This window comes from Pipistrellus kuhlii, unplaced genomic scaffold (assembly GCF_014108245.1).
Source record: "Pipistrellus kuhlii isolate mPipKuh1 unplaced genomic scaffold, mPipKuh1.p scaffold_m20_p_22, whole genome shotgun sequence".
Taxonomy (NCBI): Eukaryota; Metazoa; Chordata; class Mammalia; order Chiroptera; family Vespertilionidae; genus Pipistrellus; species Pipistrellus kuhlii.
In genome coordinates this window covers 7,659,200-7,684,694 of record NW_023425521.1, presented here as the reverse complement: position 1 = coordinate 7,684,694, position 25,495 = coordinate 7,659,200, and the positions used below count along the sequence as shown (strand labels likewise).

General features: G+C 38.6%; 1 protein-coding gene across 2 annotated transcripts; it reads right to left on the bottom strand.

Moving 5' to 3' along the window:
- Nucleotides 1-327: 327 nt before the first annotated feature.
- Nucleotides 328-19,936, bottom strand: NOL11 (nucleolar protein 11). Of its 2 annotated transcripts, XM_036451302.2 has the most exons (18): nucleotides 19,708-19,935; nucleotides 17,987-18,100; nucleotides 17,816-17,872; nucleotides 16,956-17,104; nucleotides 14,428-14,485; nucleotides 13,991-14,135; nucleotides 11,981-12,169; nucleotides 10,658-10,734; nucleotides 8,941-9,064; nucleotides 8,137-8,225; nucleotides 7,104-7,178; nucleotides 6,494-6,678; nucleotides 6,049-6,174; nucleotides 5,691-5,921; nucleotides 5,034-5,112; nucleotides 3,868-3,960; nucleotides 907-1,014; nucleotides 328-735 (listed from the first exon to the last, which is right to left on the bottom strand). In XM_036451302.2, exons 1-18 carry the CDS (start codon nucleotides 19,846-19,848, stop codon nucleotides 619-621), a joined length of 2,157 nt encoding a protein of 718 aa, XP_036307195.1. In that variant the 5' UTR covers nucleotides 19,849-19,935; the 3' UTR covers nucleotides 328-618. The 2 variants fall into 2 exon arrangements, with proteins under 2 accessions (XP_036307195.1, XP_045442252.1); XM_045586296.1 differs by lacking the exons at nucleotides 8,137-8,225; nucleotides 8,941-9,064 and having other exon boundaries at nucleotides 19,708-19,936.
- Nucleotides 19,937-25,495: the final 5,559 nt, after the last annotated feature.

Genomic DNA, 25,495 nt, shown 5'->3' with positions numbered 1-25,495 from the left:
CATCTGATTCTGATCAAAGGCACATACCTCGGCTGCAGCGTGATCCCTGGGGTACTTGTGGGAGGCAACAAGTGGATGTGTCTCCCTCACACTGATGTTTCCCTGCCTCTCCCTGCCCCTTTCACTCCCTAACAATCAATGGGAAAAACATCCTCGGTGAGGAAGACAGCTCCTGCCTCTGCAAGCACGGCTCCCCCCTCTGCGAGTGGAACTGATGCTGCTGTGGGCTCTGAGCACAGAGGAGCGGGGACAGCTTGTGACACTGACAACACTACATTCTTCCTAGAATGGTGAATTTTTATTAAAAGAACTATGCAAAACATATGGTAAGAAATTAGACTTTTATAAGTATCACAAATAAGTTTACTTAAAATTAGCTGTTACATAATTTTTAAAAGTTTTGGAACTTTCTCCTTCAATGTCCATAAACCAGGATAGGTTCGCGTGAGACCTCCAGTCCAACCTAGGAGCATCAATAAACGATGGTCCAGGGACTCGGACACATTTCCCTTGTCACTGAGACACAGTCACAAACAAAACACATCTCTTGCCTGGATGAGTGGGAAGAATTCACTTTTAAAAGTTTCATAAAACGTCTATGAAAGAAAGCTGGTAATATCAGAAGAGTTCCAGCACTTCAATTGAATATAATTCTCTATTATTCTTTTCTTGATTCAATTTCTTTAGCTCACGAAAACTTACTTCAATCTTGTTGAGCTCGGAACAAATGCATATCTAAAGAAAAAAATTTCAGAATAACTTTTATTATCACTCTACATACGAAAAAGCCCTCAATTATTACTTACAACTATTTCAAGAAAAAAATTGAAGAATAAATAATAATTCAGGTGATAAATTATAATTTGGGTACAAAATGAATTCAGTATAGATTAAATAATCACACACCTGAGATTTCACAAACTTGTAAAGACTTAACAGTAGACTTTTGGCTTCTGGTATCATTACCAGAACAGTAAAATTAGCATCTAGAAGTAGGCATATCCAATCCATAATCTGAAAGTAAACAGGAAAATAAACATTAAGATTTTAAATTTAATTTTAGGTTGATTCATTTCCCAATATCCATGATTATATCAAAGTTATAAAAATGTAACTCTTCCTTATACAATAAATACCTGAAAATTTTAGAGATAAAAGAATTTTTAAATAATATAAAAAGGCTCTTTTCTGCTTTTTTTCTTTTTTAAATTCTCAACTGAGAATATTTTCCCCATTGATTTTCAGAGAGTGGAAGTGAGGGAGGAAGGGAAGGAAACGGAAACATAGATGTGAGAGAGACATGTCGACTGGCTGCCTCCTGCAGTGCCCAACCAGGCCGAGGGTGGGGGGCCGGGAATCAAACCTGCAACCCAGATTTATGCCTTTGACTGAGAATCAAACTCATAACCTTTTGGTGTATGGGCCGGCACTCTAACCACTGAGATAAACTGGCCAGGGCACTTTTTGGCTTTTATACTTGCTATTTTAAAAGCATAATGGTGTCTTTTCCATAGTATTCATCAGTAAAAAGAAAGCTACAGTGATATTTAGTTCAAGGGAAAGTTATTTTTTTCTAATTACTGGCAGTTATCTCTTATTCTGAAATATAAACTATGCCCCAAGAATAGGGTATTACAGATGAGCTACCATGAACTAAAATAAAATTATTGCTATACATTTATTAAAGTACCCTATGTAGGTCTGCATTTCCAAATGGTGTAGTTAACATGCAAATATCACTGTCATGAAAAAGTATTAAGGAAACCAGTGTCTATTTGGGGGGAGAAGGGAAAGCTGATACCCATGAAAGTCCTTACACCAAAACAGATTTTATAGGTATCAAAGAGTTAAATATAAAAAAAAAACTATGAATGTACTAGGGAAAAATACTGTGCATATTTTTACATTTTAGAGTGGGAAGGACATTAAGCATGATGTAGCCAAAATAAAGCCATGAGAAAAATATTTAATAATTTTGATAGAAAAAATATAATTCACTTGATTAAAAAAAAGGTTAATTTTATCAAATACAAAGAATTCTTTAAAAAGAATATATTTTACTGCTGAAACTGGGAATAAAACTATAAATACTTTATAAGCCAAAATGAGAAAGACATGAAATGCAATAGAAAAATGCACAAAGACCCGGGACCGGTTTGGCTCAGTGGATAGAGTGTCGGCCTGCGGACTGAAAGGTCCTGGGTTCGATTCTGGTCAAGGGCATGTACTGTGGTTGGGGGCACATCCCCAGTAGGGGGTGTGCAAGAGGCAGCTGATCGATGATTCTCTCTCATCGATGTTTCTAACTCTCTGTCCCTCTCTCTTCCTCTCTGTGAAAAATCAATAAAAATATATATTTTTTAAAAAATGCACAAAGAACCAACAAGGTAGTTCACAAAAAAGAATAATATAAGCAAGAAAATATGGTTCAACATTCTTATTATCAAAGAAATGCAAATTAAAATAAAGCGCCATTTGTTATCTATTTGACTGGCAAAGAGTAAGGTCTCAGACCTTTTAGGTAGTAGTACCGATTGTCACAAGCCTTCAGAAAGGTAATCTACCATTTTCAAAACAAAATGTGTTCATCTTTTATTCATTAATTTTGTTTATGGACATTTACCCAACAGGTATTCTCTCATTAACTATACAAAAATATCTAGATAAAGATGCCCAGCGAAGGTTTGTTCCCAATAGCAAAAAAAAACTGTAAACAACTCAACTGCTGCTATTTAGGGGACTGACAAATTAAGATTTTCCATAAACTGAAATAGAATATAGTCATTAAAAAGGATGAGGGAATGAGTAGATGTATGTATACTGGTCCAGGAAACGAACAAAACATAGTATTGACTGAAAAAAACAAATTGCAGAATAGTGTGCATACTATGGAATTATTAGATCTTTCAACTATAAAAACACACTACTTAAAAAATTTTAACTTATTTTAAAATCAAAATAAAATTGAGTGTTTTAAATAATTAGAATAACACATTCTCAAACCACAATAATTTTTAAAAAATTCTCACTTAAGCCGAAACTAGTTTGGCTCAGCAGATAGAGCGTCTACCTGCAGACTGAAAGGTCCCAGGTTCGAATCCGGTCAAGGGCATGTACCTTGGTTGCAGGCACATCCCCAGTGGGGGGTGTGCAGGAGGCAGCTAATTGATGATTCTTTCTCATTGATGTTTCTGGCTCTCTATCCCTCTCTCTTCATCTCTGTAAAAACTAAATAAAATATATAAAAAAAAAATTCTACTTAAGAATATCTTTTTATTTATTTTAGAGAGGAAGGGAAAGGCAGAGAGAGAGAGAGAGAATGAAAGAGAAAAAAAACCAATGATTTTTTTATTCTATTTATTGAGGCATTCATTGATTGATTCTTGTGTGTGCTCTGACTGGGGATTGAACCTGGGACCTTGGTGTACGAGGATGAAGCTCTAAACAACTGTGCTACCCAGCTAGGGCATCATTCTCTTATTCTTAAGAGGTTATCAGGAGGATACTCGTCACCCTCTCTCAATGAGGCTAAGGAAATTCTTGAAAAGGATCACAATAAAGAAGGAGAGTTGAGAAGGTAATAGAGGGAGATGAAGACAAATATATAATACCTTAATCAATAAAGAAATTAAAATGCAAAAAAAAAAAAAGCAGCAGGAATTTAAGGTAAATTTATGTTATTTCGTGTAGAATTAGAACTTTAAAACTCAATTGAAAGATGCTCCCACTCCAGTGGTTTGTATACAGGTAGAGGAAGGAAGTTCATATGGACTAGGAGACAAGGAGAATTCAGTTACTGAATTCCATATATATATTGAATAAACAGACTTTCCCCAGCACTGAATAAAAGTTAAAAAATGATCTCACCTGGTTCAGGGTTGGAGGGTGTATTCCAGGAAGAGTCATAGTAGCATTTTCATTACACTTCAAATAAAGGAAGTACAAATACTGGAGAAATAGCTGGGTGGGGTAAAATAAAGGACAATTTATCACTTGGATAGAAATATGTTCTCCATATATAAAGCTAACAGACTGGAAGGAATTTAAGAGGCTACTGAATTTTATTATCTAATAACACAAAAATAAGTAAAACTGCAGTCCCTGCCATCAACGAGGAGTTCATCTGGTTTGGGAAGAGTGAGTAGGGAGTTTATTTACAAACGAGTAGCCCTGTACACAAATCGGTGAGCAAGTAGCTCACAGCCACTTGCCTCAGCTGGCCAACCGCCCACCACCGCTGGTAGTTTTCTCCAGTGCCGGTAGCTCACTGCCCCACCCTCCAGTAGCACTCCACCCACTGCCCCGCCCTACTGCAGCTCTCCACCACTTGTAAATTGTTTTGGTAACAGATAATAGTATATTCCTCTCTTAAAAAATTTATTGATTTTTTTACAGAGAGGAAGGGAGAGGGATAGAAAGTCAGAAACATCAATGAGAGAGAAACATCGATCAGCTGCCTCCTGCACTCCCCCCACCAGGCATGTGCCGGCAACCAAGGTACATGCCCTTGACCGGAATCGAACCTGGGAAGGGGACCCTTCTCCTCTCTTATTATGTAGGAGAATAATAAGTAGATGCGAGAGAATCCTTCTATGGGCAATTTAAAAAAATATATATTTTAATGATTTATTACAGAGAGGAAGGGAAAGAGATAGAGAGCTAGAAACATTGATAAGAGAGAAATATCAACCAGCTGCCTCCAGCACACCACCTACAGGGGATGTGGCTGCAACCAAGGTACATGCCCTTGACTGGAATCGAACCTGGGACCTTTCAGTCCGCAGGCCAACGCTCTTATCCACTGAGCCAAACGGCTTTCAGCTCTTTGGGCAATTTTTAAAATATTTTATAAGTAGGATGGATTAACCTGGCCTTCAGGATTGGCACCAGGACCAGTTCTCACATTGAGGGCTGTGGAACCTCTTATGCACATGAAGGGAGCTCATACCTTTTGAATGCCCTAAAAGCTGGTGGAGTGAAGGCGCAAATTTAAACCAGAAGTAAAGTTCCATTAGAGTTATAAGAACACTTACAGTGATATGTTGTGCTGGGATGTCTTTCAAGTGAGGGAGAAGAAACGATTCACTATATGCTGAATGAAGAACTGCATTTCTACTTAGGAATAAAAGAAAATCTTCTACCAATAAATAAAGGCTTTTCTACTAAAAGTATGAGTAATTCCCTTTCCCAATAATTTGTTTAAAATTTATATGAAAGTTTTACTTTTCTAGAAGAGTTCTACCACTGAACATCCTCCTAATCACTAGAGTGGTATTTACTCAGAATACCAACTTTAGAATTGAAAGAGTATAGCTTCTGACATAAGAAAACAAGGTTAAGTAAGTTGTTTCAGCATAGCAATGAATGTAATCCATTTTCAAGCAGAAACTAAAAAACAAACAAACAAACAAATAACAATAACAAACCCCACCCTGGGTTTTGGTCCATTGGTCAGTGTTGGCCCGATAGACCAAGGCTGCCAGCTTGGTTCCTGGTCAGGGCACATACAACAATCCACCAATGAATACAAAATAAGTGGAACAACCAATTGATTTGTTTTTCTCTCCCCACCCCCTTAAAATAAATTTTTAAAAATCACTTTATATTACCTAATCACTCTTTAGTTTTGCTTGGCATTTGACTATACCCCCCAAAAGAGACAATACAAAGAAAACTATTTCAAAGGATACAGGAGAGCTGCTCTTTTTGGTATTACAGGGCATGAAGTGGTCTCCTCTACTGTCTTCTGAGGCTTTTTACTTAACTCTTTATCACAGTTATCACAATTATCTTCTTCAGGATTGAAGCCATTTTGAAGAATTCCCATTTGCTCTTCCATCTTCTCATCTTGTACAGCATCACTGTAGTCAGAAACTGACTCCATATTAACATCTATTTCTTGAAGATTGTCATCACCAATGCTATCATGTTAATGAAAAAAAAAGTCTTATCGCTTTTTGAACTTACTGGAAAATTTTCATTTTCAAGCAAACAACACAATAGATTAAAAATGCAGTGAAGGAAGGGGACCACTGGCTTCTAACTTACCTCAGGAACATTTTTAAGCAAGCACAGGTGACTGCTTCAGGAATGTCGGGGAACTGCTGTAGACAGAGCTGCAACATCTGTATGTCTGTCTTTTCTAATGCAACTTCCATTAAGCCGGGGCACAAGCTAAGAAAAGAAAACAGGCATCATCTTTATATATTAAGAAAAATCTCCCCACAGGAACAGAGCTGGGTAGATATGGCATACACAGAGATCAGAGAGAATTCATACCCACACTCATGTGAACCATTTCCCTATTAAAAAAAAAAAAAAATTCTAACAGGGAAGGAAATAAAGTAAGACATGCAGGTAAAAAAAACCCAAAAAACAAAAAACACTCAACTGCAAATAATTTATAAAGTTTTTCAAAGCATGAAAATTAGAACTATAGGAAACAAGGTAAAAAAAAAGTTAAGCACGTAAAGTTTGGTGTGCAAACGTTTACCTGTAAGAAAGCACATGCATCTGGATAAGCTGCATCAGAGAGTTCCTCGGATAAAACGATGGTTCTGTTTTACATCTTTCCAGAAGTCCTATGGCTATGTCCCCAATCACAGTATGAAAGTCAGGTGTCCGCTTAGTAGCCAAAAATTTACGTAGTTCTATTTCAATGTGTTTTTCTGAATCTTTCTGAAAGGGCAGATTTAAAGAGTTCAGTCTGGTACATTAATAAATGTCACTCTGAACTTAAAGGTTCTCTAGCTCAACATTTTCTAACTCACTAACGGCATTCATGCATTTCTGTGGAAATGGAGTTGACAAAGACAAATGGCAAAGAAAAAAAAATTCAAGGGTTTAGAAATAAAAATCTTTAAGAGGATAAATTACAAGCATTCAATGCAAAGCTGAATGAGATACTGATGAGTGCACCACCATCACACAAAATGCTTAGCAAGTCAAATAGACCAAAATATTGGGTAACTATGAAAATCTTAAGGTACTATTCAAGTGTTAGCTATAGCTATAAAAATAATAAAAATAAGATAAAATGAAAAGTAAGTAGGATTTCTTTTAATCACTTGACTTATCTTATTTCTAATATTTTTTTTATTTACCTTTATGATTGATAAAAGTTGCTGGGATGCTGGAACTTCTGGCTGTACACTTGGCTCAATTGTCCTTCTCCTTAACTATAATTAAGTAAATTGATTAGGATCTCAAAATAATTAAAAAAAAAAACCTCCAATATACATTTAGAAGAATATAAAATATCCCAAAAAGAGACTAGCAAACTTATATTCTAATCACTAAAATTTTTTAAAAAATAAATTTTATTATAGTGAAAAGTTGTTTATTTAAACTTTTAACTTAAATGTCTAGTACTTTTAAGGCTTTTTTATTTAAAAATTTAAAAAATTTATTGATTTGAGAGGGAGAGAGAGAGAGGGAAAAAAGGCAAGAGGGAAGAATGGGGAGAAGCGGGGCATATAGAGATGCAGATTGATTTGTTGTTTCGCTCATTTAAGCCTTCACTGGTCACTCTTGTGTGTGTGCTGTCCAGGTCTACAGGGGCGATGTTCTAACTTAATTGAGCTATGTGGCCAGGGCAGTTTTTTGTGTTTTAAACACAAAATAAAATCTTTATACTCAGGAAGGTATTTTACTAGTTGCGAACTGGTCCATTTTCACACCTGGATCTTACCTAAAAACATGACCATAAAAATTAACTACCAGATAATGTGTGTCATTTTTGGATAAATGCTGCAGGGTTACCAAGTTCAAGAATTAAATTGCCCCATCATGCCCCACAGTGTTGCTCAGTGGTTGAGCATTGACCTATGAACCAAGAAATCATGGTTAGATTCTCAGTAAGGGCCCATAACCCCGTGGTGGGGCTAGGCCCCCAGCAGGGATATGCAGGAGGCAGCTGATCAATGATTCTCTCACATCACTTAGGTTTCTCTTTCTCTTTCCGTCCCTCCCTCCCTCTATCTCCATCTCCGAAATCAATAAAAATATATTTTAAACTGCCCCACCATTAAAATCAAAGCTGTAAGAGCTGTACAGATATGAATCATCAAAATAATTCAACCTTTCCCCATTTTATAATATTTGCATTATTATTTGTATTTCGATGACCAAACTTACAATTCTCTTTGATGGCTCTGAGTTCTTGGATTCAAGTCCATATCCCTGAGAGGTTTCCCAATTTACAAAATGAGGCATGGTCTGAGTGCCTAAGAAAATAAAAAAATACGCAATTTCTAGCATTCTTTGACCTATGTTATTTACTCAACCAAACAATCAAAGAAAAAAAAAACCCCACCACCACTTCAGCACAACTCAAGAGAGGCTTGTCTGTTTATTTACCAATAACCCCAGATACGTCCGTCACAGTATAGTAAAAGGCTCTGTGCCCAGCGACACTAAGCCAACAGATGAGACGGTGATAAACAGGGAGGGTAGAGGTATTAATGATTTTGTCTGGGGAACTCTCCCTGTGCTCCAAAAGTCAGAACACTGGTGTTCAAAACCACAGTGTGGCTCCTAAGCCTGTGGCAATACCTGCAATGTGCACTGTTCCCAAGGTAGACAGATACCTGGGACAAGGAAATGCCAATAATCAGTGCAAATTTCAACATTAAGAACAGACTCTGGCCAGGACCGGTTTGGCTCAGTGGTAGAGCGTCGGTCTGCGGACTGAAAGGTCCCAGTTTCGATTCCGGTCAAGGGCATGTACCTTGGTTGCGGGCACATCCCCAGTGGGGGGTGTGCAAGAGGCAGCTGGTCGGTGTTTCTCTCTCATTGACGTTTCTAACTCTCTGTCACTCTCAATTCCTCTCTGTGTAAAATCAATAAAATATATTAAAAAAAGAAAAAAAAAAAAAAAAAGAACAGACTCTGTAAACTGATGGCTGTTTATATTAATCAAACAAACTAGTAAGTTCCTACCTGAATCTTGACCATGTTTGAGTTTTCCAAGAGCACCTGCTAATGATGACATTTCACACTTGTATGGAATCACAGTTAGAATTTTTCCATGTAGCATAAATAAATGTTCCCCATAATACCAAAGCTACAAAAAAAGTTATAAAAAATATAATCATTTTTCCTCCACTTCCATAATCTGATTCAACAAAGTCATATAACTTTAATAATAATTTATGGTATGAGCAATCTTAATAAAACACAAAAGGACATCCTAAAGTTAAGCAACTTTTCAGAATAATCCCATGTACAACTTATTAATTGGATAGGTTTACATAGTTCTTATTTTTGCCAATGTCTGACTGAAGCATAAAATTTAAAAGATACTCTCGACTCAAAAATCTGATTGATATATACGCTAAGTATTTAAAATTAATATTATCACTACTACGTATCTATTAACATGATAAATATTACCAAGGCAATTGCAACATGGGCACACTATAAAATGCACTAAGTAAAAAGGGCAGAATTGAACATCATCTAATGATTCAAATTATAAAATTGTAAAAATAGGCATATCAACAAAAAACTCAAGGGAACATGAAAATCAAAACTAAGTTTGTTAAAATAGTGAAATTGTGAGTGATTAATTTTGTTAAAATTGTTTTTTAAAATAAACTAGAATTAAATTGTATGCTGAGAAATATAGTTTCCTTATTCTAGAATTACAATTATCAATAAATCCTATTATCTTGATTTAGATATGAGTAATCACTTACTAAACAACCAACACTCATTGAGCACCTTTGATAGACACTGAAGACACACAAAGAACCAAAGAGAGGACCCTTGAGTCTCTGAAAGTTTACAGCCTAGTCTGCGTAAGTGTTAATTTGTTAAGTATTTTTTTTTAAAGTATATTTTTATTGATTTCAGAGAGGAAGGGAGAGGGAGAGATAGAAACATTGATGATGAGAATCATTGATCAGCTGCCTCCTAAATTCCTAGTGTGGACTAGAGATTGAGCCCACAAGTTGGTCTGACTGGGAATCAAACCCTGACTTCTGGGTTCATAGGCTGATGCTCAATCTCTGAGCCCCACCAGCAGGCACCTAAGTATTCTTATGTAATTCCATAATAATGTTTAACATATAACCTAACAGGTCAAGTTATTAGGAAAAGTAACATATAACAGAAATATGTTTAAAAAAAACCATAAAAGGGTATAGTTCAAAATACAAAAGTAAAAAGACCAAACCAGCCTTGCCGGCGTGGCCCAGTGATTGGGCTTCGACATATGACCCAGGAGATCACGGTTTGGTTCCTGGTCGGCACATGCCACGGGTGTGGGCTCACTCCCCAGTGTGTCATATGCAGGAGGCAGAATATCAGTGATTCTCCTTCATTATTGATGTTTCAATATCTCTCTCGCTCTGCCTTCCTCTCTCTGAAATAAAAAAAAAATTTTTTTGGCAGGGGGTAAGACCAAACCAAAGAGCAGCTAAAAACCAAAATAACTTAATGACTAGTTAATTGTTCTCCCTGATCTAAAACTAGCTATAATTTAGTCTTACATAAGGAAACTAGTAAAACAACTGAATTAAATATAATCTTTTGGGTTAAAAAATATTTAACTTATTATAATAAAAAAAAAACCTGCCAAAATATTTAGAACAAAGATGTCTCTTCATTAGGCACAAAAATAACTTGAAAAAAATTCCCAAGTGCAAAAACTTACTTGACCACTGGTACCTTGTGGTAATTCTTTTGAAACCTGCAGTGTTTGAAATTTTGTATTCCATATGGAGAGGCATTCTGTGAGAGAGAAATTCAGAATAAGTCCCAAGAATAAATAAATATATGATGCCCTGTGGGTGAGACAAAGGAAGAGTCATAGTTAAACACACAAGTTTTGCTTTATTGAGTGATGATAACAATGATTGCCACAAAATTTCAAAGGAATCAGACCTTACGAAAAGAATGCACATGTTATGTGTGGGGGCAGGGTGTATATAAGTTATCTGTGTACTTCTCCCTCAATTTGGCTATCAATCTTCAAATGTCCAAAAAGATAAAGTTAATAATAACCATATGCTGATATGGGAAGGTCTCTATGATATCTCAGATACAACTCTAACAGTGGTTACTGGTTTTTTTGCTGCGTAGAGCATGAACCAGAAAGAGGAAGGAGGTGGGTTGAGAGAGAAGCACAGCATAGTAAAATGGTTAAGAGCCAGGACTTAAGGGGGTGATGTACATGGCATATTAGAGTCAACCTGTGTGGGCTGAATCGTAGTTCACGACTTAATTGCCTAACGTCCAAGTTTCATGACTTGTGTGAAAATAGGGATAACTGTATTTTTAAGTTTGTTGGAAGATAACATGATACAAATAATGAGATAATTTAAGTAAAATGCCTGGCACATAGCCAAGCTATCACTAGTAGTGCCTATAAGCAGGAGAAACTTAACCAAGTACACAGGTGAGGATGGGCATATCGAGTTTGTAGTCAACAAGGAGCCTGGCCGGAATAAAGCAGCGGGTTCTTGCGGTGAAGTTGGGAGAAGAGGCAGGGAAAGGTGAACGGGGTCTAGACTGTGAGGAGACCTGGGTGGTAAGCAGAAGTATAGGTGGAGAGACCCGAATCTTGCACTGGCCAGGAATTGGCTCTTTCACGATAGACTCCAAGTCTGTGTGTGTGCAGGGGTGTTTGGGGGTGAGGTGATGATGAAAATCCTGCTCTGAAGTGACATAAACGAAAAAGCATACTAGTAGTCCCCAAATTTCAAGCTGTCCAAGTAAGGGGATTTCTATTCTATGTAAACGCAGCCAAGCTATGAATTTAATGCTCTAGGGAAGGCTTACCAATGTATCAAATGACTATGTTTGGCCAACGACACCTGAAGTTTTTCTTTCTTTCTTAAGACGGGAGTCATGAGCAAAGTAGTGATGCAAGGAAATGTTTTAGGAAGATTAACAAATGCAAGATGAAAGTCAAAGACCTACAGAAACTCTCTGAAGGAAAAATCCAAAGGACTTCTATTGACTTGCTTTTAGTTACCCTTAGAAGCTGGTAGTGGTGGTCCCAGGACTGCTACGTGATCTTGATCCAGGACACTGAGTGCATTTCGAGCATTTCCAGACACAACTGTCTTGAGCAACAGTGACCTAACTACCCTCGGTTGTTGATTTTTTTCTGGGTCACTTGGATGTATTGGTATCAAGGTTTCATATATACACCCATCTGAGCCTGTTGAAAACAAGTATTTGTTGTTCAGTATTGGATAAAGAACAAATCTTTACCTGTTATAAATATATGTACTCGGTTGTTTATAAGATTTTATCAATTTTGGTAAAATACAAACAGGATCCAACCAGAAAAATAAACAAATGTGCCAATCATTATCACTCTTTGCTTTCACTTAAAAGAGTCTAGTACAAATTTAAAAATAAGGAAGGAGGCCCTAGCCGGTTTGGTTCAGCGAATAGAGCGTTGGCCTGCAGACTAAAAGGTCCCGGGTTCGATAACGGTCAAGGGCACATGCCTGGGTTGTGGGCTCGATCCCCGGTGGGGGTCTTGCAGGAGGCAGCCAATCAATGATTCTCATCATTGATGTTTCTATCTTTTCCTCTCCCTTCCTCTCTGAAATCAATAAAATATATTTTTAAAAAATAAAATATAAAATAAAATAAAGGAAGGAGTATCATTAATAAAAATCTTAGTAAGAAATGTCTTAATAGCTAAGAAATCAAAACTGTAAAAACCTGTAATAAAACATGACAGGAGATTGTCAGGGATACAGAAGATCTAGCCACTGAAAGGATCTCTCTCTCATTAGAAATAAATTAGCATTCTAATTTATACATCACATTTCTTGTTACCTCATACCCCTGAAAACCATATGAAATTGCTATTTTTTTGTATGTCAACTGAATTTTGGCAATTCCATGTTGTTCTAGATATGTTACAGGAAGATTTTTAGGATCCTGTGGTTCAGAATCCCTACTTCAGTGTTCAGTAAGCTAAAATATAACTTTCATACTTCTGTTTAGCAATAAATATGCTCTGTAGGTTAAACTTTAAGAAAACCAGTCCCTGTCAAGCAAAGGCATTAAGCAGATTCCAATGACCCAGAAATAATAAATGATGGAAGCATTTTTATTTTTTTATTTTTAAAATATATTTTATTGATAGTTTACAGAGAGGAAGGGAGAGGGATAGAGAGCTAGAAACATCGATGAGAGAGAATCATCGACCAGCTGCCTCCTGCACACCCCCCACCTGGGGATGTGCTCGCAACCACAGTACGTGCCCTTGACCGGAATCGAACCCGGGACCTTTCAGTCTGCAGGCTGACGCTCTATCCACTGAGCCAAACCGGTTTCGGCAGGAAGCATTTTTATTAATAGTTATTGCAAACATTTGCAAACTGAAAAACTTCACAAAGATTTTTAATTGTGATAATACATATGTTCTCTAAATATTGCTCTTGTTTTTTCCTCCCTTAACCTTCTCAAAACAACTTCAAAAGAGGCCAAAAAGGGTAGTGGGAGAGTATAGCATTAGTTTTCCCCCACACTAGGCATGTACAGGTACACTCCAACTCATTAAAGTAGTATGTAAAACACTGGTTGGCTTAGGCCTAGAATGCTTTGTTAGTCTCCTTTTACCCACCTGCCTCCATTCAAAGAAGGCCACACTAAACCTTAAGATTGGGGGAAAAAGAAATGGAGGGCCATTTAGTAACAATCTTAGATATTTTACAGTTCAGTGATTATTATATAAAAGAACCTGGTCTTATCATGATAAAGATTAAAGGTGATTTTTTCTTTTTTGTTAGTGTTATATTATTATTTACTGCTTATGATAAACTTAAAGACATAGCATTTACCTGTAGAGAACCAATGACTTAAGCTTGACCAGACATGGCAAAGCACAAAAAGTAAAAGTATAAATGCTTGTAAGGAAGCTTGCAATGAAAAGTGCTACAGCAGAAAACTGCAAAAACAAGTACTATCCTATAATATTCCTCTATTTACAGTCATTGCAAATTCAAAGAAAAATACTTACTTAATGACAACAAAGAAATGAATTTCCGATCCAAAGATGCAGTAAAACTCTGGATAACAAAGTTTTCTTCTTGTCCGAGTAAGAGGGTATATTTGCTTAAGACACTTGAGTTAAACTTTTGTACATAAGCAAAGTAATTTCCATGCTGAAAAAAAAAATTATTTTGAAATACTCTTTCAACCAACTATATTTAAATGTTATAACCATTTGTTACCCCATTCTAATGACTTTAATGGGTGCTTAAAAACCTACTGTCTAATTAAAATGTTATATTTCAGTTAAGCATAGAAATATAGCCAGTAGGCTCTTTAGTATATAAAAGATACAAAATACATAATCTTCAACAGAAATACTGACGTCCTATTTTATTTTTAAAAATAATTAAGTGATTTTAAAATGTTATACACCATGGCCCAGGAATTAGAGATCTCACTTACTTTTTCAGTAATAAAGATTAAGGCAGGATGCCTAAATACCATGAAAAATTTTGTCCACCTAAAAAATAAAAAAAGTATAAAACGCTAAATCACCAGTTGAGAGAAACATACCATCAATCTAAATTTAAAAAAATATCTTTTATATTTTTAGAGAGAAAGAGAGAGAGATATCAGAGAACACTTAATTCAGTGTTCCAAAATACAGGGTGGTTTACAGTTGTAGGTATAAGAAACACGCAAGTTACTCTTCATATTATTATTGTATTATTTTCCATATGAACAAATGTAAACCTACGTTTGCCCCACCCTGTATATACCAGAAGCAATTAGTAGGTATTTCTCTGTCAAATGCATCTGTGGATTAAATGCAAGTTGCTGAACTTCCCAGTCTTAAAGACAATATGTGAGTTATAAAGTTTACAAGCGGTTAGGGTAAAGTGTGACAGTATGATGTTTCCCAAATTTATTGGTGCCTCTACTATCCTCGTCCCTGTCTTTTTTGGTTAATCCTCACTTGAGGTTATTTTTTCCATCGATTTTTAAATTTTACTTATTTATTTATTTATAAAAATATTAATACTGGTTTCAGGGAGGGAGGGAGGGAGAAGAGAGAGAGAGAGAGAGAGAGAGAGAGAGAGAGAGAGAGAGAGAGAGAGGTGCACCTGACAGTGAAACATCAAATGGCTGCCTCCTGCACACCTTGTAATGGGGTAATGGGGATGGAGCCCTCAACCTGGGCATGTGGTCTGACTGGAATCAAACAGTAACTTCCTGGTTCATAGGTCGATGCTTAACTACTGAGCAATGCCAACTGGGGTCCACTGATTTTTTTTTTTTACAGAGTGTAAGGGAGGGAAAAGGAGAGAGAAACATCAATATGAGAGAAACACATTGACTGGTTGCCTCCCACACATGCTCCAATCAGGGCTGGGGATTAAGTATGCAACTGAGGTACTTGCCCTTGATTGGAATCTAGGACCTTCCCATTTGCGTCTGCAGGTCGTCACTCTAACCACAGAATTAAACCAGCGGACGACCCCCCCCCCTTTTTTTTTAATATATATTTTATTGATATTTTACAGAGAGCGAGAGAGAGGGATAGTCAGAAACATCAATGAGGGAGAATCATCGATCAGCTGCCTCTTGCACACTCCCTACTGGGGATGTGCCCGCAACCAAGGTACATGCCCTTGACCGGAATCGAACCCGGGACCCTTCAGTCCGCAGGCCAACGCTCTATCCATTGAGCCAAACCGGTCTCGGCCCCCTCCCTTTTTGAGAGTCACTTTTTGGGACTAGCATTTGGAGAAAAACATTAGAATCTCAACTGCCTTTTTGAAGTGACAGTGGGAACTTAGGCAGAGGAGTGTGAAAAGGGCTTGGCCAGTTTTTTGAAAAACGGCTATTAACCCAGATCCTCTACCTATATTTTTTCCCCAGTTGCTCACACTTCAAGGGAAGTCTAAGATAGAGCTAATTGGTCATTGTCCTTGTCCTTGTCTACACTATTCATTAAGTACAGATCTTTGCTTTGACTTTTAGAAAGTTAGTTTGATTCAGTTGGACCTGGAGAGCAAGTTAACTGATCAGGAAATGTGATAAAATAATGGGGACTGGAGAGAGATCATGAAATTGCCTGCTATCATTTGAGTGATTCACTTTCTTGGTTTTGTTCCAGGATCTGGGAAAGCAGATGGGCTCAAACACTGTTGTCTCACTAACAAGCTGCACATTTCCTCAGGGGGTAAGGATTCTATCTATGGCAGTCAGGGCAATATGATAAAGTAAAGATTATTTTGGTGTGGGATTACCCACTTCATCTTCAAATAACTGACTATCCAGTTTTCTGTCATCAGAACAGACTCATATGATCTTACAGTTTCCTCAGTCATCTATCACCCTCGAGGGTTTTGAGGTATGTCATTGCAGCCAACGTTTTGTTTTTAAATATATTTTATTGATTTTTTTATAGAGAGAAAGGAAGAGATAGAGAGCTAGAAACGTCGATGAGAGAGAAACATCGACCAGCTGCCTCTTGCACACCTCCTACCGGGGATGTGCCCACAACCAACGTACATGCCCTTGACCGGAATCGAACCTGGGACCTTTCAGTCCGCAGACCGATGCTCTACCAATGAGCCAAACCAGTTTCGGCGGCAGCCAAAGTTTTATAAGTGGTTTTTAATAAGGCTTTCATTATGTTCATAACCAAAAAAATTTTTTGAAAAAAATCCTCACCTGAGGATGTTTTCATTGATTTTTAGTGTGGAAGGGAGGGAGAGAGAGGAACACTGATGTGAAACATTGACTGGTTGCCTCCTGTACACGCCCAACTGGAGACGGAACCCACAAAACTGGGTATGTGCCCAAGAGGCTTCTGTGCACAGGACGACCCTCCAACCTACTGAACCACCCAGCCAGGGCTAGCCAAGATGCTTTTTAAAAAAGCAATCAGTGTTATAAAAAAAAAAAAAAGCAAAGTAACTTTTCATTTTGGTAAAAATTCACTTACAAATATTAGAACTTACTTAATCACTTCTTCATCAGAGATAACGGTTTCAATTTTCTGCTGGGGCTCTGCAAGCAAGGCCTCCAAACCTCGAACGGCACCTTCCTTGAATAACACCAAGGGTTCTGTTCCTGGTATTGAATGTATTCTATAAACCTCAGCTGACAACTACAAGAACATAAGAATATTTTAATTTTTATTTTAAACCAATTGTCACCTACAAGGATAAAGACATTTAGAGAAGGCTTATTTTAAGAACTGATTTGTTTTCATTTTGATTCAGTTCTGTTTTATAACTCTGCATGGTTTCAAAGTCAAATCTACAACATAAATTACATACAGAAGTCTAACTTTTTTTTAAAAATATAATTTTATTGTAAAATGTGCCAATTATAATTAGAGTTAGACATTTAGAAATGGAAGGAACTTTCTAGAATAACCTAATTTGAGATTCTCATTTTATAAGTAAGAAGCAGTTTATGAACACACTTTAGGTCATTAGTAAAAAAGGCAATCATGGTTCTTTTTCAATGCATTATGTGCCACTCTTAAAATATAAAATGCACGAAATTTGCAGGGTTTATTTTAAGAAAGGCACAGTGAAGTTGTTCTCACAAGGGACACACCACAAACATCTAAATTCATGGAAATAACTACAAATTTATCATTCAGGAGGTATTTAAATCCTTAACCTCACGGGATAATGAAGTTTATATTTTGTAACATCAACTCATAAACTGAGACATGTAAGATAAATAGAATGAGAAACCAATTATAAGCTTTATGCTCACATTCACAGATGCAATAAGATAAACAACCTACTACAAGAACGCTAATTATTCCATCTCACCAAAAAGCTAATAAATATGTTAGACTTACTGTAGCTTTAAATACTTTATCCAGGTTCACATCTTCATTAGTCCATAACCTCAAAACCTTAAAGTAAAGCATAGAAGTAAAAAAAGTATTCCAATGCTCACTTATATATAACACTAAGCTATTAAATGAATATTTTGTGTTTTATATGTATATAAAAGTTTTAAAACTCACCTTGCTATCGTGTACAACAATATATTCTCCAGTCTGAAAGTTGCACACAGCTGGACATGTTATAACTTGACCTTGTTTCACTGACCAGCTCCCCAAAGGTTTCTGATCTGAAACCTAGTAAAATTAACATACACTAGTTAATTTTATAGTCAGTTTCTGACTATAAAAGCAATCAAATTTATAGTTAAAATGATAGTATTCAAAAGATTTTCTACATCAGAAAGATGGTCACAAAAAGACAAATACACTGTGATTCCACCTCAGACAGAGTAGAATGGTGGCCGCCAGGGCTGGGAGAATGGGCAGTCATTGCTTAATAAGTACGAAGTTTCATAATTGCACGATGAAAGAGTTTTCCGGACACGGATGCTGGTGAGGGCTGTCCAACAAGGTGAATGTACTCAATTTAACACCCTGAAATGTATGCTTTAAAAAGATGGTTTAAGCTGAAACAGGTTTGGTTCAGTGGACAGAGCGTCAGCCTGCGGACTGAAAGGTCCCAGGTTCGATTCCGGTCAAGGGCATGTACAGTATAATGGTTGCGGGTATGCCCCCAGTAGGGGGTGTGCAAGAGGCAGCTGATAGATAATTCTCTCTCATCAATGTTTCTAACTCTATCCTTCTCTCTTCCTCTCTGTAAAAAATCAATAAAATATTTTTCTTAAAAAAAAAAGATGGCTTAAGACAGTTAATTTTGTTATGTGTATTTCCCCACAATTAAAAATATAAAATACCTTTACAAAGTAGTTAAAATGAAAACATAAACAATAGTACATTAAAAAAAATTTACCCTTTTGTGATTTTGAACAGAAGCATGGGAAATTAAGTAGGAGTAGCTAACAGTCACATTCCTTTGCAGGAATTGTAAAATTTTAAGTCCACCTGACAGCTCAGGTAAAAACCAACCGTGTCATCAGGAGAGTCAAAACAGGCAAATAGTTTGGAAACTGTTTGCAACTTGTTCCCAAAACCTCAAAGTAGATTGATTATCTAGCTTCTTAAACATACGGAAAACTATATTCTGCGACCCAGATTTTAAGAAAAAATTACGCGATCTGTGTGTCTTCAGGCTTTAGGATGGAAAGGGGGCGGGGCGTGTAGCTTTCTCCAGTCTCAGTCCCTGGATTTACAGCGCGTAGTTGGCAACAGATTTATCGTAATCGAGGTTCCCATCAAGATATCAAGAAAGCAAATAATTAATATAATAATAATAATAATAATAAAAAATAAAAATACACAAAACGTTTCCCCGAGGGGATAAGTGTATGAACACAGGGATACACCAGTTCCCACAATATCAGTCATCCCATCCCGCCCGACTAATCCCCTTTCAAACCCTTCAGCGGGCAGACGGGGTGACAAAGCCCCCGGGAAGGGAACTGGCAAGGCCGTGTCTCTCCGGGGGTTCGAAGCAAACGCACAGGTTTTCTATCCTTTCCGAGCCGAGTCCACGTGCACTTAGACGCTTCGCAGAGTGCAACGCAGAAATATGCCTCTCGCTCCAGGAAAACAACCAAATCAAATTCTAGCCAAGTCAAATTCCTTAGGCATTCTGGAGGAGCCAAGCTGGCTTTCCGCTAACTCCGCTAGAGGTTGTTTTTCCCCCCTGAAAGCTGTGAGAGACCCAAGGCTCCGGCTCCGCAATGGGCGAGAGACAGCAGCGGGGCGCTCCGGTCCCATCGCCCTCCCCTCAGAGAGGATGGCGGTCCTATCGGCCTTACCTTATAGAGGATGACGGTCCTGCCGCCGTCGGTTATTAAAAACTGGTCTGTTTTGTCGCACTGCTCCACGCCCAAGAGTCCGTCAGGCCCGGCACCCAAGGGTACCGCCGACAACGTGAATTCCTCCTCCAGGGCTGCCATCTTGGGCAAACCGAGGGACCGCCGCGCATCCCTCCCGGCACGCTTCGCGCTTCCTCTCGCGAGAACTAGGAGTCCGTACTGACGGGAAGAGTCCGTACAGTCGGAGCCTGCGACTCTGACGCGAGTGCTGCGTGGGTGGGCGGGGCCTGGAGTTCGCGTGAGAATCCGCCTCCCAGGCCACGCCCAGCGAGTCCCGGATGTACTCCTGCTGGGAGAAGGGGCGGGGAAACGCTTACCAGTGGGGAGTCCGCGGGGCTTTACGGAGCTGCGCACTTGGGAGGAGGCTGAAGGGTGGGCGTGGCAAGTGTCCGAATGTAAATTACATCTATATATTTTTTACTCTAATCGAACTCTCTAGGAATTCTACCACGACCTAATGGGACAGTGTAGATAGATTCTTAATAACGTGCTGCTGTACCTAAATGAAATACCTAATCCCCCAGCTTCTCAGAACCCACCAGTCAGCCTGCTGCCTTTCAGGCCTCCCAGGTTGTCTCTTCTCCGAGCACCAGGGGGAGGAAATCTCTCTATCACAGTGTCTTTCAACCTTTTCATCTCATGGCACACATAAACTAATAACTAAAATTCTGTGGCTTACCAAAACATAGATTTATTTTTATTTTTATTTTTTTGCCAATCTAACACTCACATTGGACAGCTATCGTGTTGGCTGTTGTCTTTTAAAAAATATTTTTATTCATTTCAGAGAGGAAGAGAGAGGGAGAGAGATAGAAACATCAATTATGAGGCCCCAGTTTGGCTCAGTGGATAGTGTCAGGTGGTCTGAAGGGTCTTGGGTTCAATTCCTGTCAAGGGCATGTGCCTGGGTTGCAAGCTCAATCTCCAGTAGGGGGTGTGCAGGAGGCAGCCAATCTGGAAAACATTGATGTTTCTATCTTTTTCTCCCTCTTCCTTCTTTTCTGAAATCAATAAAGGGAAGGAAGGAAGGAAGAAAGGAAGGAAGGAAGGAAGGAAGGAAGGAAGGAAGGAAGGAAGGAAGGAAGGAAGGAAATGAATGAAGGAAGATCAATGATGAGAGAGAATCATTCATCAGCTGTTTCCCACTCTTTCCCTACTGGGGATGGGTCCCACAACCCCAGCATGTGCCCTGACCAGAATCAAACCATGACCTGCTGTGGGACTGAGGAATAAACAGTGAAAGCTTACTCATAATATTGAATTTGTGCATTCTTTCTTTTTTGGCTTGAAGACTTTAAAACAGGAAGTCATAAACTTTGTGATAGTCAAGGAACCTTTATACACTTAAAATTTATTGAGGCACATGAAGAGCTTTTGTTTATATGGGTTATATCTGTAGATATTTACTGCATTGGAAATTAAAACCAAGGAATTAAAAATATGGATTTAGCCGAAACTGGTTTGGCTCAGTGGTAGAGCATCGGTCTGTGGACTGAAAGGTCCCAGGTTCGATTCCGGTCAAGGGCATGTACATTGGTTGCAGGCACATTCCCGGTAGGGGGTGTGCAAGAGGCAGCTGGTCAATGTTTCTCATCTACGTTTCTAGCTCTCTATCCCTCTCTCCTCCTCTTTGTAAAAAATCAATAAAATATATATTTTTAAAAATATGGATTTATTCTCATTTATAAAACGAGAATAATCTCATTTCATGTTAACATGTATAACATTTTTATGAAAGACAATTTTAAAAATAACTTAATGAGGAGAGTGACATTAAATATTGTGCAATCTCTTTAATGTCTGGTTTAATAAAAGGTAACCGGATTCCCACATCTGCTTCTGCATTCAATCCATTGTGTTATGACATGTGATATAGCTTATGGGCAGCTCCATTGTGCAGCAAAAAAAGGATAGCTATTGGAGGCCTTTATGAGAGGGTGACTTTTAAGTAACGACATGAAGGAGAAGAGGGAGCTAATCATATGATTAGCTGAGGCAAGAACACTCTCAAAGCAAGTGCCATTGACTGTGGCACATAATATTGAATGCACAAATTCAATATTATGACTGCCTCCTACATGCTCCACAAGCAGCCAGCTTTAGTCAAAGGCTGTTACAGTAATTGTAGTTATCAAGGTGAGAGAAGATGATACCATCAGAGAGGCCTTCTGGTCTACCTTGTCTAAAACATTCCATCATTTTCTTAACTCAGCAATTGATTTATTTCCTTTTTATCACAGTTAGTAATTATTTTATTTATTTGCTTGCTTACTCATCTCCCAGTAGGCTTCTGAAGGAGTCTCTGTCTGCTTATGCACTGACGCATACCCATTTCCTAGCAATTAGTAGGCACTCAGTAAAAATCACATTACATCTTGGTATTCATGGCACCAGTAATTGTATCTGATCCATAGAAAGTGTTGAATGCATTTTTGTTAAATAAAATCCTATTTCTATGGCAAACCATTATAATAAATAGAATGTGGGCTTAAGCCATTAGAACAAAGTAAGACCTACTGACAAAGAAAGCTGGAACTATACTTGTATATTCGTCTGTAAATTTGAGTCTAAAAAAATGTTGAGTCTAAGTTTGGTAAACTATTCAAGGAGAGTGCAGTCCTTTTTTAAAAAAAAAATATTTTTATCAATTTCAGAGAGGAAGGGAGAGAGAGAGAGAAACATCAATGGTGAGAGAGAGTCATTGGTTGGCTGCCTCCTACATGCTCCACACTGAAATCGAGCCCACAACCCTGGCATGAGCCATTGACCAGAATCAAACCCGTGGGTCTGCAGGCTGATGCTCTATCTACTGAGTCAAACTGGCTAGGGAAGTGGTCGGCAAACTCATTAGTTAACAGAGCAGCAAACCGCGGCTCAGCTAGCGAGCTGCATGTGGCTCCCCAGCCACTCCTTTTTGGAAGGTCACCAGCTGTAACAAGGGAACTAGGAGCCTTCAGCAACGGGCCTAAGATCAGAGTGGAGCAAACTATTCCACTTCCAAGACATATCAGTGAAGGTCAACGAGCAAGAATAGGACCTGGCTTTTTTTTTTTTTTTTTTTTTTTAAATCCTCATCCAAGGACATTCTTTTATTGATTTCAGAGAAAGAGGAAGGGAGAAGGAGAGAGAAACATCCGTGTGAGAGAGGGCCTGGCTCTTTGTCACTCCTGAGAGATGTTTAAGGGCTGGTCTACAAAGGCAGCTGTGGCCCTATGCATTGCACTGAGAGCTGTGGGTGTTCTGTCTAGATTGTTGGCCAAGTTTATGCTGCTTGGCTGCCTAGCAGTGAAGACAGGGGAAGATATCTTCTCTCACATTCAATTCCTAGAATAGAATCAGGTGATAAATATACAAGGAACAAGTCCAATTATATAATGGGCAGGAAAGGATGCCTGCCCGTATTTAAACGGGAGAACGTTACCCGTTATGGACATTTCATGGACGGTTGATGGTGGGTGGCGTGCCCGAGTGGGATATAGTAAGTGCTTTGCCAAAGGAACATTTCTAGAAGGACCATTCTCAAAGGAGAATGGCTGGTGCACATATATTCCACTAAGACTTCATAGGAAATGGAAGTTGTGGTGGTGCTTCAATAAGACCTAAGATTCTCTAACATATGTTTTCCACTTTTAGAATATCAAAACATTTTTTTTTTTGCTTTGACCTGTTTGGTTCAGTGGATAGAGCATCAGCCTGTGGACTGAAGGGTCCCAGGTTTAATTCCAGTCAAAAAGTATGCACCATGGTTGCGGGCAAATCCCCAGTAGGGAGTATGCAGGGGGCAGCTCATCGATGTTTCTCCCACTGATGTTTCTAACTATCCCTCTCCCTTCTTCTCTGTAAAAAAATCAATAAAATATATTTTTAAAAAATCACTCCCCCCCCCCCCCCCATTTGTTATGTTTAATTGCAAAGCTAAGACTAAAACTAAGGGGCAGGGGTTGGAAAAATATTGTGTAAACAGGCACACCTTGTTTTATTAAGCTTTGCTTTACTGTGCCTCGCAGGTATTGCGCTTATTTTCTTTGTTTATCTTTAATGGGTTAACACTGGTTAATAACATTACGTAAGTTTCAGGTGTACAACATTATAATCTGATATCTACATATACTATAGCCTGCTCACCGCCCAAAGTCTAGGTTCTATCCATCTGACCCCGCTACCTATATCGGCCTTTCTCCACTCTTCTTACTATCTGGTAACCTCCAATCTGTTGTCTGTATCTATGGATTTGTTTCCATTTTCTTTTCTTTCTTTTTTTGTGGCTCATTGGTTGAACGTCAACCTATGAAACAGGAGGTCACGGTAAATGCCTGGCTGCAATCCCCAGTAGGGTTTGTGCAGGAGGCAGCTGATCAGTGACCCTCCCTCTCCCTTCCTCTCTGAAATCAATAAAAATATATATTTAACAAAGAACCTAATATAACTCACTATTGATCCACCAGATATTCTGAGTTAATTTTTTTTTTAACCATCCAAGCTTTATAGGAGAAAAACATAATTATCTTGCATGTATAAAACTTGCATGTATGAAAATGAAGTTTTGCAGGTCTGATTTCATCTGTCCGGCTCTTTTCTTGAAACATTGTTCTTTCTACTTGAGATGTTATTAATATTCGCTGGAATCCTAGGAAGGATAAAAAAATTTGCATTTCTTGTATTTGTTTCCGTTGGCAAATTTGTTTCTAGAAAGGACATTTTAACCTACTTCCCAACTGTGTTTAGTGACCTCCTGTGGTCAAAAGGAAGAGACTCACCCAAAATAGACTCAAAATAAAAGGAGCCTCACGTCCAGGGAATGGCCATCCTGCCTCCTGGAGCTTTGGTTTCCGAGTGTCTGTAGCCTCTCTTTCTCTCATGGCTCCTCAGCCTCAGCCTTCATCACCAAGTGGCAATCCTATTTTTACTTGCTTGTCACTGAGATAGAATATATGCCTCCTGTTTGTTTAAAAAATCATTTACTGATTTTTAGAGAGGAAGGGAGGGAGAGAAACATCGATGTGATAGTGCAACACCAACCGCCCTCCTCCCCCACCACCAGGGGATCGAGCCTGCAACCCGGGCAAGAGCCCTTGACTGGGAACGGAACCAGCAACCTCCAGGTCAGGCGTCCTCAAACTTTTTAAAGTGGGGGCCAGATCACGGTCCCTCAGAGAGCTGGAGGGCCGGACTATATGAACTACTAATTCCTACTGTAACACCTGGGCTGCGCTCACTGCCCAAAAAACCTGGCGGGCCGGATCAGACTCCTCTGCGGGCTGCATGTGGCCCGCGGGCCGTAGTTTGAAGACGCCTGCTCCAGGTGCAGGGGATGAAGCCCAACCAACAGAGCCCCACCGGTCAGGGCTACATGCTACCTGTTATTGCTGGTGTGGTTACACTGGAAGAAATGAGGGATCAGGAGGATGAAGTGATTTGCCCAACAGTACACAGCATTATAGTTTTCTCGTGTAACACAGGAGAGCAACTGTGTTTATTGGGCTTATCAGATATACCCTCCCCCATAAAATAGGTTTTTAAACTATCTGATGCATGCTGTAATATGAATGTTGAAAACATTATGCAAAGTGGTAGAGGCCAGACACAAAAAAGACAAATATTGTATGATTCCAGAATAGGAATGAATATACAGTGTCCAGAATAGGTAAATTCGTAGAGACAGAAAGCAGAATAGAGGCTATCAGGGTCTTAGGGGAAGAAGGATACAGTTACTGATTAATGGGTACAG